The sequence below is a fragment of the Tachysurus fulvidraco genome, chromosome 16, assembly GCF_022655615.1.
Source record: "Tachysurus fulvidraco isolate hzauxx_2018 chromosome 16, HZAU_PFXX_2.0, whole genome shotgun sequence".
In the NCBI taxonomy this organism is placed as follows: domain Eukaryota; kingdom Metazoa; phylum Chordata; class Actinopteri; order Siluriformes; family Bagridae; genus Tachysurus; species Tachysurus fulvidraco.
In genome coordinates, this window is record NC_062533.1 from 10,170,191 (window position 1) to 10,185,455 (window position 15,265).

The 15,265-nt window shown below is 38.3% G+C and overlaps 3 protein-coding genes across 4 annotated transcripts; 1 reads left to right on the forward strand and 2 right to left on the reverse strand.

Moving 5' to 3' along the window:
- Positions 1-532: 532 nt before the first annotated feature.
- On the reverse strand, positions 533-4,884 carry irf4b (interferon regulatory factor 4b). The gene is given in 10 exon segments (XM_027133247.2): positions 533-892; positions 895-1,011; positions 1,201-1,313; positions 2,110-2,442; positions 3,291-3,398; positions 3,517-3,631; positions 3,746-3,828; positions 3,971-4,157; positions 4,318-4,515; positions 4,747-4,884. Coding segments are annotated over 9 exon segments (1,284 nt in total). The 5' UTR covers positions 4,747-4,884; the 3' UTR covers positions 533-862.
- Positions 4,885-7,915: 3,031 nt separating this feature from the next.
- Positions 7,916-10,127, reverse strand: LOC113634352 (syntaxin-11-like). The gene is made up of 2 exons (XM_027133254.2): positions 9,655-10,127; positions 7,916-8,838 (listed from the first exon to the last, which is right to left on the reverse strand). The coding sequence occupies exon 2, from the start codon at positions 8,830-8,832 to the stop codon at positions 7,936-7,938; it is 897 nt and encodes a 298-aa protein (XP_026989055.1). The 5' UTR covers positions 8,833-8,838; positions 9,655-10,127; the 3' UTR covers positions 7,916-7,935.
- Positions 10,128-11,012: 885 nt separating this feature from the next.
- LOC113634338 (syntaxin-11-like) lies at positions 11,013-13,138 on the forward strand. 2 transcript variants are annotated; one of them, XM_027133237.2, is made up of 2 exons: positions 11,013-11,168; positions 11,990-13,138. In XM_027133237.2, the coding sequence occupies exon 2, from the start codon at positions 11,990-11,992 to the stop codon at positions 12,815-12,817; it is 828 nt and encodes a 275-aa protein (XP_026989038.1). In that variant the 5' UTR covers positions 11,013-11,168; the 3' UTR covers positions 12,818-13,138. The 2 variants fall into 2 exon arrangements, with proteins under 2 accessions (XP_026989038.1, XP_047657343.1); XM_047801387.1 differs by lacking the exon at positions 11,013-11,168 and adding an exon at positions 11,337-11,461.
- Positions 13,139-15,265: the final 2,127 nt, after the last annotated feature.

Here is a 15,265-nt window from a genome sequence, read left to right on the forward strand (position 1 = left end):
GCATGTTAGTTACAATCTGTAATTGTATGCATATAACATACTGTAGCAGCAATATAGATGATGATGCTGAAGTCAATAATGAAGCCAAAATATCAATTAGGGCAAAAGATAATGAACAACCTGGCTCATAATCTGATCTTTATTTTTTAACTTAGTCCTATGGCCTGTTGGAATTTAGTACAATCAAATGTGTGTTGTTTTTTTCAGCAAGTGGAATAATGACTGGATACACACTTTCCTTTCTGGGGACTAAACTACATAAAAAAATTATTTACGTTAAAAATCCACCTCTTCCTGTGTGATGTCATCAGCCTTCTGGTCTATCAACCATCACCATCCTGTCTCAGAAACCACATTTCCTGTGTGCTCAAAAATATATTCACTCACTGCTTACTACTTTCTTGTTAAAACTATCAGCATGTATGATATAAATTGCTAAAACCCAGTAACCTGTGATCAATCAAACTCTTTTCAGATGTCTCACAGGCATGTGGAAGCACATAAGTATATATAAACCACAATAAAGCTTGACTTTGTTTATGAATTTTTTTTTAATAATGTTTCATTTACAGTTCCCTGAGGTTATATTAAAAACAAACAACAACAAAAAGATGACAAATAAAAATAGAAAAAGAATGTGTAGGGCTCAACAGACATGTCTGTGAAATAAGTGCAATTTGTTTTTTGTCCATTTTGCAAGTCCAACTGCTTGAAAGTGTGTGGAGAAAATAGGTGTTGATGTTGATACTCTGTCAGCGTCACACATGAGCCATGGTGGTGCATTTGTTGCGTCCATTCTTGTCCATGCTTCAGTTCGACTTACCCAATGTTAGCTTTCCCAGGTGAAGATACATTTTAAAGGCTATGGTGATGGCTGATGACTCTGTGGAAGTCCTGACTTGGTGTAATTGTGTGCTCTGGACTCAGAGGGGAAAGGTTGTGGTTGCGGATGTAGTTCATGCTGCTCTGGTGGGTGAAGTACAGAAACTGACGAGCAAACATAGGCTCCACCTAGAGCAGAACGGAAAGTGGATTTTACACACAGTGCACATCCGAACCCAAAGTAGGTCTAATGCATGGCTCAATGCCTTATGCCAGTGCTAAGGGGTTGATATATAGATCAATGGTGCATTGGTTCACTGGTGAGTTAGAGCTGAATGATCAACAGTTTGAAAGAAGGTGAATCACTTTTCAGAATACCTGGACAGTAAGAGTCCTTCCAGGTCTTTGTGGCTCCGTGCTGTCTTCCTCAAAGTACAGGAGCACATGGGTCATGGGTGGAGGACGTATGTGCCGAGCATAACTTTGTAACTCTGTGGATGAGGGAAAACACATTGGATCATGACCTTGTTAAAGATAAATTATATAATCCACCTCTATCTCACTTCTAAAATAAAAGAAAAAAATCCCAAAACAAAATAAATACCTAACAAATCTGTGGTTATTCGTGAAAGTTTAATGGATCTGTTTTCTCGTTTATCCACAATATGTGTTAAAGGTTTTTCCCCCACAAGCCAGAGTAGTATTACGGTAACAGCTCGTTCATTGAAAATATTTGGTCAAATAAGTTGCTCACACTTTCTGCCCTGATCGCCATCTGTCTTACAAGAAGTCATTTGATGGAGTCACGATGGGGATTCTCATCTGTGTACTAATCACATCCTGGAAAGTCCTGTGCGCATTTATGCAAATGTGCTGCTAAGTGTGCATTTAAGTGTGACGCGAGAAAGGTGGGTGGACGCTGTAGCACAGAGATTATCTGTTGTGGTGCATTGTATCCTGAGTGTGCTGTGGTGCAATATTTACTGTAAGTCCCAGTGACCTTATTTACTGTAATTATTGGACATAATTTCCCTGGTGGTCTTTGATCAGTGGTTAATTCTCAGAAAAAGAATGATCGATGGCCTTTTAGCTGATTTACATGGCTGCTTGCTTTTTAACTAAAGATGATAGAAATACAAAAGTGCAGTTGATCATAAAACTTTACAAAGAACAAGTGAACCTAGAAAAGAGCAAACCCCCAAATTGGGTTAATTGAAATGAAACCTGATCAATTGAAATAAATTCCTGATCAAGATTAAATCATTATAATCTGATATTCACTCTAACCTGTGATGAAATGCTGAGTGTCCAGCAGTTTGCAGTTCTGATCTCTCTGTAGTTTGCTGGGTTTGTTGTTGGGCAAAGTTTGCCCTCCCTCCCAGTACACCCTGCAGGGGCAGCATCGGCGAGCATACAGCCCATCTGGTAGCATCCACAGCAGAACCCCGTGTTCCAGAGAGTTGTGTTCAATCTGTGGAATCTCTATAAACTCTGGACCTTGAGAGGCACCAAATGGCATACTATCTTTGCTTGCACCCAGAAAGCAACCTTCTAGACTGCTCACAGTCACCTCCCGAAGAAGGACATCCCGAAAATATACAGCCACGTGGAACCGATAATCTAACCAGGAAAGAGACCAGCAAGATCAAAATTTAGACTTTATTAAGTCAAATAAGAGCTGCAGTCAATAGACAAATGAAGACCAACATCAAGTTATTAAAAATCTGGGTACTCTTTTAATGGAGAATAAATGACATCCTTGGCCTTTAAATGTATGGTCAGCTTTTTTTTAGTGGAACTTAAATCAAATGAACTGTTAAAGCTAATGCTCATTTGACTTCCACAGAAATGTGTTTCCAAAAGCACAAAACATGCTTAAACTTGTATACCAGTTTAATACTAATTGGAGTTCCAAAATAATTAACATTTGGCATAAAGATGCCTGAAACTTCTACTTCCTACGTTCCTACTCCCTGTTCCCATCCTCCTCATTCAGCTCTGTTTCTCCTCCCAATAATGGAGAAGTTCTCAGAATTTTGTTAGATTTCTACAGTCGTGCTTCATATCACCATATGTTAAAGGAGGGCTTAGGTTTAGTCTACATTTCAAAAATGTCCATCTGTTACTCAGTATTAATGAATCAAGGGCTTTAGTATTAGGACTGCAACCTGGTAAGTCCACATGGGAGGTAAAGAGGGCAAGTGGAAACATTAAAACAATCTTGCCCACCCATTTCTGCGAGGGCTTCTACTTTTATGCAGTTTTAAATAGTTTTGTTTCAATTTCTCCTTAAATTGATGATATTTTTACAAAAATGTGTTAGGCATTAGGAACAACAGAGCATCTGTGAAAGTAGATATACTTGTTTTCTGGCATTTTGTTGTATAAGGGATGCTTTTAGGCATCACATGAAAAAATCTGGTCATGACATTCTTAATGTAAACGCATGTGTATTTATGCATGTGCACCTGAGAGGGCCATGGCTTCTGCTGACTTCATGCTGGCATCTAGTGTAAAGGCAGATGGCAGGGGCTCTGAGGCACTACAGCTATAGAAGGAGCCAGTGAACTGATATCCTGATCAGAGAAACAGAGGAGCAGCCACTGCTACATTTACAGTGCATTAACCTAGCACATAAAGAATTGATCATTCAGAACATCCTCTCTGCACCAATATTGTGAGACCCTAGTGTACCTGTATCCCATCGAGAGGTGTATGGACTTTGGTTGTAAGGGATGTCAGTCATAGGGGGCTTTTCTGAGAGATATTCCCTCCAACTTCTCTCTGCTGGAGATATGAAACTGCAGACCTGCATGGGGGTATAACACGTTTTTACTGATTCACTCGTGCGCGCGCGCGTACACACACACACACACGCCTCAATATAATCAAAGTGTTTTGTAGTCTAACATTTAACTCTTACCTGACTCTGAATTGGCGGATAGGATTGTAGTGGATAACTCGGAGGGCTCGGGTTTGATGTCGTATCCTCTAGAGCTCTGGAAGCTGTAATACAGAAATCATATTTGTAACAAACAATGTACCAATGTACAATGAACATCTGTACCCAAAGACACGTTAACGGAGTCTGCAGCATGCAGAAGTTTGCAGGTTTGCGCGCGCGCGTGTTGCTTTGCGCATGACTTGCCTTTTTTGGCGCCCTCAGGAACAATACGGTAAACTTTATAAGGGTCCGAAATGTCGAGCTGACTGCGTTCCATCAACTCCTCGAAGTCGTTGCTCTTGTTAAGCGCACAACGGAGACGCGTTTTCCACGTGGGGGGGTCCGGTTTGTCGAAGCCCTCCCGGTATTTGCCTTTGAACAGCGCCCAAGCCTACGGAAAGGACGAACACGTGAGCGCAATCAGATGATGAAATCATCCAGTCGTCACAGTATTAAGTTTTTTTTCCTAATAAATTCTTCATCTCCATCACTCTCCAACTTGGTCTAAAGTCTGATGCAACTATGTCGTTTTTCCTCTCATTTAATTCTACCTTGAAGAGCGCTGCGTCCTCGTCCCGATTGTAGTCCTGTTTCCCCGCGTGCTTCCACGGGATCCTGAACACAGTCTTTTCTTCGTTCTCCCACACGAGTCCCGGGTATTTACTGGTGTCCACCTGCTCTATGAGCCACTGGCGCAGCTTACCGTTTCCCGAGCTGCCCAGCGCCGCGCGTTCTCCATCCGAGCACATCTAACACCACACATGCCCAAAATGATCAGACTAAAAAAAACTCAGTTCAAAAAGAACCTTAACTTCAACTACAACCAGCAAAGGTTCTGTTTAAGATCTTTATTTTAAAATCCATTATGATCCAAAGCCCATAAATCATCAATCTCAGTTTTACCGTTGTCATGAACAACTGTCTATTATATATAATAGACAGGTATATATAATCATTTCATCAGAATGGCTTGTCCTTACCTCTCTGCAGAGTTCAGGGGGTTTGATGACTGTCAGAAGGATGCAGAATGACTCGAACCCGCGAGTTTTCTTAAATGTTTTGCGTTCAAAAAGGGCGGAGCCTCAGTACAGCGCGCACACGTGAGTTTTTCAAAAGCGCACGTCCCGTAAGCGAGAGTGCGGGGAAACTTGCGTGGGTTCATCAACAGCGTGACTGGATTTTTTCGCTCAGTATGTTTTTAAATTATTTATCGTTCTCTGAAATCACGACCGATTTAGTTATTGATAGTAGGCCACCATAAACTATAAATAAACCGCATCTTATAGAGTATAGAGTGTCAGACTGTATAGGTTATACATCAATTATATCACTTAATCTAATCACTTTATAAAACATGAAGCAATGATTTTTAAAGAAAAAAAATCACTAAAATAAATGATGTAAAGCCTGTAAACAGTTTAGATTCTGACAATCTGATCTGGTCTGGGCTTTGTTGATCCACCATAAGATTCAATAAGGCAATGATTTTTTACCATTCTGTATAAAAATGAAACCCTCATTGAGTTTTAATCCCTCATTGAACGTTTAAAGACAAAGCAAAAAGATGGTTAAATAAAGTTCACATGCTCCCTTGCTGAAATTTGAAGATAACCTTTGTTTCTCTCACAGAAGTCAAAAATAGTCTATACAAAGGATTACTAGAGTTAGAAAAAAGTAACTTATAAACTAGATTTCAGTATCTCAAAATTGTCATGACAATTGGAGTTAAAGAAAATAAGTTCACATATATTATGACAGAACTGTTTGTATAGGCTATGATCCATTAAATATTCGCTTTAAATGCATATGTAATATATTGACATGGTGAGATTATTACTTTTATAACACATAAATGGAGTTGGTGTCTATGCAATCAAAATGCTATGATCTCCATTAATATGCATCTCCAGGGTGAGACAAAATAGCATCATTCTCTGGGCAAGGCATAAGCCACTCTGATATTAGAGCATGGTTGTTTTAAGATATCATAATATCATGCAGTATAGGTGAGATGGCTTATCACCCGGTTTCTTGTCCATGTTTAACTTATGTCTAAAGATAAAGAGTATTCAGATTAGTCTATGTGAAATGTTTGTGTTTCTGCATTGTATTACAGTATAATGACTGCACTTCCAAGGATTCTGGTCTTTGTTTATAAGACTGTAGTATATGTTTACAACCTAGGTTTGGTCATTTGATTGTTTGTGCTTGTAGTATTTACTTAACAAAAGAAGACAACAGAACAGGTTTAGTTAGGATTAGTTAGTCATGAGAAGAATGGGGAAAGGGAAACAGGAATCAGACATGATGAGCCTGGTACTTATTGTAACTTAATGCTCTGAAAATATTTCAACCTTATGGCTTCAATCAATGATTGAGCAATCAATTCATAGCTCATTATTGCCTGTTTTTGTTTGTGTTTTTGTTTATACGGGTCTTGATGGAGGTAATTTAAATTTAAAAATGGTTTTACTGTTATAAAATACAGTATTCTCTTCCTCTTAAGTATATATTAACATTGTATATATGTCTTTAGACTGCTACATATGTATCATCAAATCTATACCTCAAATACCCTGTAACAGCCATTGCTGTTAAATAAAAAAAGGCTAAATAATTGCTTGTCTTCCTCATAGTTTGGATGTTCAAGATATGATAGTTATAGTGCTGTTATAGCTTACAGCCATAAGTAGTTACTGACATAGTTACAGTTTGATAGAATAAAGTTGACTGTGTGCTGTTGGAAATCTATCTCACCTTCGTGGCTGTATGGTTTTTCAGTCCTTTCCACTAATACCGAGCAGACCATCCAATCTTCACTGCAGTAGATGAAGCAAATGAGAAACCTTTGTACCTGCTACACTGGCACATATTTTTAATTAGTTGACATAGCTTAGATTTTTTACAATTCTCCAACCTTTTAAGGCATAAAGATTAGCATGCTTCTTTGATGTAGTTCAATTTTTATTTTACTTTTGGAAGATGGAAGAATGTGTTCTTGTAAGATGGTAATGCAGACTGTGTGAAGATCTTGGCCTAAATGTCATACATTATCTCATTTAAAAGGAATGTGTGGTATGTACTAGTTCAACCATTGTCTGCTCTTAAAAGTTTACTAGGCCAAAAACAAAATAAGAGTTATTTTATGATATTGTGTGGTTTATGTGGTTTAGAAGCTCCCATGAAATGTCTTGATAGCTGTTATTTGGATCAGAATGTCAACATATTTAAATCTGAAATAGGAATCCAGAGGAACGTGTTTCACTACCTTTTAGTATTAAGTTAAGTACAGCTAGGAGCTGGGCTTATAGATGAAGGGTTAGGGTTAACTACATATCAGGTTAAATGATAAAATATTACAACTTACTGTTACTGTTACTGAGGGAGAAGCTCTGATGGAGCACGATATTCCAGTTGGCAAAACACTTCTCTGAAATAAAACTAAGCTGACCTCATGAAATCACACTCTCAGGGCAGTTTGAAAAGGGAGTATTGTGTGGGAAGACCCACAGCCAAATACACAGTGACTTACCATGTTTTCTATTTGAACTGCTACTGTAGAGTAATATCCAGCCTCAGAGACAAGGGAGATATGAATATACATGTCCATAACAAGGTGCAAAAAGCTCTGAAACACCTACTTTGATTTGAGTTTATCTCCTCATGTTTGGACAAAGGTCAACATAACTTACACTGCCCGGTGTATTAACTGTAACTACTAGAATATAGAAGAATAAAGAACAATGAAACCAGTATACTGTACTTAATACTTGATTCATCTTAATGAGTTTACTTCATTTTAAACTGTATGGCTACTTCATAGCTTCTATCTTTAAAAGCTGCAGATTCTAAAGACATAATGCATGAATGTCATACAGATAATTTATATACTATCATATGTGCTCTAGTGTTTTTAAACATCCATTACACACACAACACACACAAACACACACACTTTTTTTCTATTGTTTTCTCTAGGTTCATGATACCAGCAATTGAAAAACAGATCTATGTGAATAGCTGTGGCATCTACATTTTATATGAATCTATTTATATCTGTATGAAAGCTAGCCTATAATTTCTCAGCCAAATAGGGATTATTAAAAACACAAACAACATTCCCAACATCATTCACATAATCAATATACAGGCATCTTTCACCAAAGAAATTACTTGTAGCATGGAAAGCAGCTACAGAACATCTTCTTGAAAGGGTTGTTTTTGTCATGTCTCTTAGCTCGGTCAAGTCGAATCAGCACTTCTTCAAGTTTAGCATCAGTTTTCTGAACATTAGTGAATATGTAGTCTATCATGGGCCCTTGGTCTTCCACAAGCATGGCCACATCCAGGAAAACCTCATGGATGCTCTGGAGTCGGTTCTCCAACTCCAGCAAGTCACGGTGTCGGCTTTCGATTTGGCTTAGTGCAGATCGTGCTGTTTTCCCTTCTGTGAGAATGTTATCACTGAAGATGTTCCACTGCCCATTCTCCAGCATTTCCTCAATCTCTTCACCTGTCACCTCTCGCCCTACAATCTCCATCTGCCTCTGGATATGCGTCTTACACTTTTCTCTGTGGTTCATCTCAGCTTCGTTGTATTCCATCATCACGTTACGGAAGCTGTTACTCAGGCCAGCATACTGTGTTCGAGCAATCCTGGCTACAGCCGAATTGATACCATGTTCCTCCTCTAGCTCTTTGGCATGAGAGTCCATCTCATGAAGACGTTTCAGCAAATCCTCCCCACGGGATTTAATGTCAGCAGCAATAGCATTGGAGTCGCGCTTGACCGTGCTGGTACGAGTTGGCTCATTAAGGATGCGTGTGTTTTGCTCTCTGAGCCGCTTTACATCCAGATGGATGAACTGAATCTCACGCCTTGTAGCTTGAGCCTCATCGAACACGGCATCCATCTCATTGTTGTCAAAGACGATGGCCTGCTGATGGAACTCATCTTCCAGTTCCACATTGCTGAATGAATCTGAGACCGAATCTGCATATTCCTGCTCTTCCAGATTATTTCTGGACGCAGAAAGAGCCTGTAGGTTACTTAGTCTATCCCTCATGGCTGCCTTTGATAGAGATGAAAAAGACGGGTTAATAAACAGGCAAATCTGAACAGTGAATTCTAAGCATGTGTGTCAAACAGCGATTGAAGCAACTTGTTTATGGAACCACCAGTGAGCATGTCTCACACCTAGTATTAAAACACTCTATTTTACTCTAAAATGCAAATTCAAATCAAACATTTTGACAACAAAGACCCCTTTTTAACGATGGCTAGAAAATGATGGTCTGTAAAATATTATTTTTACTAAGTATATGCAAATTATTTTAACGACTGGCTTTAATGTGAAGAATGGCGAAAGTGCTACTTACCTCTGAAAGAATAATGTCACACAACAAGTTTCTCTTAGCAAAACTATTCTCAAAGGTTGGCGTCACTCGCCCAACGAGTTTGCACAAATAGTTTAGAACTCTTGCATGATGATATTTTTGTCCAGACATAGTGTCAGGAAATGTTTAGAAATATGTGTACACCATTTTAGAAATTTTTGGGTTTTTGGGCTTATTAGCTTCTATTTGGAATATTTTCAGATAGGTTACTGCTCCTTATTAGTTTCCACAGACAGAAAATCAAAGAAGACCTTATTTATTATATAAGTATATGTTCAGTGTAATGCTTTAAAATCTGTCTAAATATGTATTTGTTAAAGAATTTAATAACAAATAATAAAAAATAGCAGTGACTTTTGTGTAACCAAAAGTATTTTAAAAAGAGGTTTACAATTATGGATTAGAGCAGTTATACTTAATCTAATATAACTTATAAGTAATAAAATCTACACCAAACATTGTGAACAATTAAACATTTCATGTCACAATACCTTAATGATGTGTCGGACCTGTCAGCAGTGTAAAGGCCTTTTGGAATCACGACTTCCAGATGTTATATCATGGTGAGTGGATCAGATTAGTGAGCTCCAGAAGCGTGCGTGAGAGATTGTGCGTAGCGGTGCGTAACCACACCTTTTTACGCTAAACAACGTCACTGATTGTAGGCGGAAATATCTGCAAATGTGATGTTATTTTTTTTGTGGAATGAAGATGAGCTGCATATTTATAGACTAGAGAACATGTTTATTATCAGTATAATGTACGAGATATGCTGGTATTAAAACCAAAGCTGAACCTTTATTAAGAAAATAAATAAACAGAAGTTCTATGTTTGAACACACGGTGTCGCTATCACGTAAAAACGAATCACATCACCTCTGCATTTTTATGACCAAAAAACAAATAGAAAAGACAGAGAGTAGTGAAGCAGAACTTATAGTAATTGTAGGAAGAGAACGCAACCACACACACACACACACACACACACACACACACACACACACACACACACACACAAACACACACATCAATTTATTTAGGTACGTGGTAGCCTGTGGTTAAGGTGCTGGACTACCAATGGAAGGTTGTGAGTTAGATTCCCATGTCCACCAGGCTACAACTGCTGGGCCCCTGAGCAAGGCCCTTAATGCTCAGTTGTATAAAATGAGATAAAATGTAAGTCCCTCTGGCTAAGGGCATCTGCTAAATGCTGGAGATGTAAATTTCTAATTTGCAAAACAGTTTTCATGGCAAAAGTATGCATCAAAATATGGGGTGTCCTTGCGTAGTGGTTAAGGTGTTGGACTACTGATCGGAAGGTCATGAGTTCAAATCACAGGTCCACCAAGCTGCCGAGCAAGGCCTCCGAGCAAGGCCCTTAACCCTCAATTACTCAGTTGTATAAAATGTATACTGGATAAGTGTGCCTGCTTCATTATTAAAGACAGGGGATTTATTCATATGACCAAACTTACATCTCTAATTGTTTGTATTAAAAAAAAATACATATGTAGTTTTGAGTAAGGGTCTTTATTCTAATTAATATTGCATAATTTCTAAAGACCTAGATCCAATACCACAGTCTGACAAGATATCCTTATTATACTGTACAGTATGCAAAACAGTGGCAGTCTTTTTGACCAAGAGCTATCTAGTATATAAGTTTTGAAATATATCATACGGATCAATTATAAATGTTAATTAATTTTTAAATGTATTACGCTACTGCCTTTTTTCTTGAAAAACGTGCCAGAGGTATAAAAAACATATACAGGTAAACAGACGTCACGGCAGTTTATGGAGGCGGAGTTTTTAAAACAAAAAACAGGAAGCGCAGACTGATATGTGATCTATATGTCATGTACACTCTGCACTTTCCCTCACGTAGTACTAGCACATCAGCTCAATTACTCAGGTCTGACAGAAGCTCGAACACGCCTCAAGGTCACGTGACTCGACTACCTATCTCTGGACAAGGCGAAGTCCTGGATCTTATCTTACAAAAGTGAGTATTTTAAACGTGTACGGTTGATTAATGTGTAGTCTAGATCCTGTACACACACGCACACATACACATATGTATGTGTTTATTTAGCTCTGTAGACATAATTTCAAATTAATGTTTCAAATGAAAAAAATAAAATAAAGAAAAGTGCCATAAACACGCATTCAGGGCAGGACATGTATAATATTAGCTATAATATTAATGTTAATGTAATCTTTGCTTTATTTCAGGGTGTACTTTGAGGTTGTAGAGCAAAGTAGAACAAATACTGCACGAGCCTTTGTGTACATAGGGTCAGTCAATTATTTACTCAGGTTATAAAACCAAATACATTGTCTTCTATATAATTATAATAAAAAAAAGCATGTTACACAAGTCTATAAGAATTGTAGTGTAGTGTTTAGTATACAGGACGTATGGTAAAGTGGCACAATGTTTAAAATGCGTATTAACACTCGTAATGCACTAAAATGCAAATAATACACTAATAACACCCCACCCCTCTACCCTCTCACCCCCTCTACCCTCTCACCTCCTCACCCTCTCAGCCCTTACTCTCTGTTGGTGTCATTGAGATGTCTCATGCATAGTAACAGATGCTACAAGTACAAAGCCTATCTATAGTATGTGCATGTGCCTAAAAATGGCCACTTTGTAGATTTAAAACAAAGATTGTTGGAAATCTCAAACTGGTCTGCAAACAAGTCTGTCATGTTAATCAGGTCCAGCAGGTGCAGCTTAGATTAACAGAAAGTAAGGAGAGAAAAGCTGTCACTCTGTCTCATTGTATTTTCAAATGGGCCCATTTGTCATTTTTCCAGATGTTTCCAGCTATGAAGGACAGACTAAGCCATCTTCAGGCATTCTCACCATCCAACAGTGATGTGGATATCTGGGAAAGCAATCCCGACCCTGAGATGGAGGCCCTATTTGATGAGGCTGAAAACATTCGCCGCGAGATTCAACTCATCCTTTTGGATGTAAAGCATCTTGAAGAACAGAACTCTCGTGTTCGTAATGAACTACCAAATTCTAGCACTGTGAAGCAAGACTCTAATATCATTGCTGCTAGCATCAAGTCTCATGCTAAAGACGTGCTTGGACGTCTTCGCGACCTGGACATCCATGCTAGCGAGCTGGAGAAAAAGTATGGGATGAACAGTGCACTTTATAGAATTGCACGAACACAGTATGCTGGTTTGAGCAGCAGCTTCCGTGATGTGATGATGGAATACAACAAGGCAGAGATGAGCCACAGGGAGACGTGCAAAGCACATATCCAGAGGCAGATGGAGATTGTGGGGCGAGAGGTGACTGGTGAGCAGATTGAGGAAATGCTAAGTAATGACCAGTGGAACATCTTTAGTGAGAACCTGGTAACAGAAGGGAAAACAGCACAGTCTGCTCTGAACCAAATTGAAAATCGACACACAGAGCTGCTGGAACTGGAAAGCCGCATAAGGAGCATCCATGAAGTTTTTCTAGACATGGCCATGCTGGTAGAAGAACAGAACAGCATGATTGACTACATACAGACAAATGTCCAAAAAACTGATGCAGATATAAAGAATATGCTGGTAAAGCTGGAAAAGGCCAAGAAATATAACAGGAACGGCCCCTTTAAGAAGATCTTTTTCAGGAGGCGTTAATCAACATGTAACTGCACTGTTTGCAGTTTTTGGACTTTGCTTGCTCTTGTGATTTTTTTGTGTACTATTTAAGAGAGTTTTTTGTACTTTAATTGGTAATATTAAATGGAGGATAATATACCCACACTGACATACTTAAGCTATTAATACTGTTGATAAGTTACTGTTATACTGTGGCACTGTTGTCTACTAAATAAATCAGCCTTGTTCTACATATCAGGCTTTAACAGATTTTTTTGTACTAAAAAATTTTTTTTCTCTCACATATTTGATTTTGTATGTGTGAATTTTGGAAGTAATAAAGAAATGTTGAATGCTTAACAGTGTATTATTGTATGACCTTCTTATTGACTGTATATAAAATTTGATACCCTATATAACTAAAGGTCTATGGAAACCAACCGATCACACCACATATTAGATTACATCTGTTGTTATAATAACTTCCATACTTCTGTAAAATTTTCAGTGATGGTTAGATGTTATAATAAATAATATAATATGTATTTCCTAATATTTATCATCTATACTGTATTAATACTGGATCAGGACAGTGTGAGAATGATTTTGAGTTGTAAAATGGTAGTGCATTTTTATGTTGGAAGCAGTCATTACAAAACTGTTGGTTGTTTACTGAACTCCAAACTTTTATCTCCGAGTCCTTAAGAAACATAGGCGGGTGATTCTCTGAATTGGGTGCCCTTCAAGTCCCCCAAATTTACTTCAAAGATTTTCAATTGAAGGAAATCACAAAATGCATTTTAACGCTGTCAATTAATAGAACCAGGTGCCTTTGCATTATAATGCAACACAATTGCTTTTTTTTTATTTTAATTTAAAGATAATGGGTTGCCTAAGTAGTAGACAACAAGCATGTTTGCATGTCCTCACTAACCATCATTACATTTTCATTGAATATCAAACAAATAACTGCAATTAATACCAAAATGTTGCTGCTAATATAATCATATGTTGGTCTACTTTAACTAAAATATACACACACATATATAAATGCATTAATTATATATGAAATTGCAATATTTATACACGTCCTCCAGTTTGTTTTCAACCCCGTCACGCCATACTATTTACCCCCCCTATAAAAATAATGGATCAATCCCTGTGGCATCACATCCGGGAAGTGACATCACACATGTCTCTTGAAGAATATGCTGCAAAGAAAGGCAAGTGTCAGTATCTTTTCTTACCTATATTTCATGTTTTTCACTGTCAGATTAAGATTGTCAGGCTCAACATTTCAACCCTGTTGTATGACTAAATGATAGTAAACAACGGTTTAAGAAGAATTAAATAAAAGTTTTGCAAAACATTAAACTTGTATGATGTCATAAATGCCATGTGATGCTACTGTCTTAGCTAAGTATGGAGTTACAGCTACTGTTAGCCAAAAACTTCAACCCCATCACATTCAACCCCGTCACATTTTTTATTATAACAGGGTTGAATCGTTGTGACAGGGTTGAATGTTTAACACTTCTTAGTAGATTACTCAATTGTAGACTTGTTGTATTGTGATGTGAACTGTTAGAAATAATCAATTATGGTATTTTATGTTCAATATTTTCAGACATCCCAATGGCAAAAACAGCAGCAGAAAGGCAGAGACAGTACAGAGCAAGAAGAGATACAGACACAGAGAGAAGGGAAACATATCTCAGGAGTGAGCGTGAAAGGTGGAAAAGAGACACAGAGGCAGGGAAAAAGAAAAAATAAGCGATCTGGGTGACAGAGCTAAACGACATAAGCGAAAGATGTGGAGGGATGCTAAAAAAAGACAGAAGAAGAGGGAAGCTTTGAGGAATAGCGACACCCCTCCACAAAGTCCGGATAATCAAAATCCAGGGCAACCTAGATCTGGGTCCTCAAGGTCAGTTGTAAGGAGTTAATTTAGATTAGATTGTTGAGTGTAAGTTAGTACACTAACAATCTAAGTTTGGAGCAACTTGCTGAGCAGTTCCACACACACCTAAGCAAGTTCAAGAAGCATTCATTCAATATTAGGCAACAGTATGCCTGCTACCGTGAGCTGAGAAAGAGCATGGCTACTGATGAATGTCTAATTCACATAGTACAGTTCTGAAATCCAAGCAGTGCACTTTGAATCATCTCATCAACAGGCGTCACTACATACAGGGATTCTTTTTGTAGGCGGTAGTAAAGAATCGACCTGCTTTAGCACAATATCTCCATCAAAGCACAAAGGCCCAGCAGCTATTTGGGAGCATCTGAACCCTGTATTGGATTATGTGCAGGCAAAACATCCAGAGGTTTCTGTGATACACTTCTTTAGTGATGGGCCTTGTACCCAGTACAAGCAGAAGGGCAATTAAGGCAGGGACATGGAGCATCAGATGGTGTTGGAGCAGCCTTGAGGAGGACTGCTGACATGCTAATAAGCCATGGCCGGGACATCCAAGATGCACATGA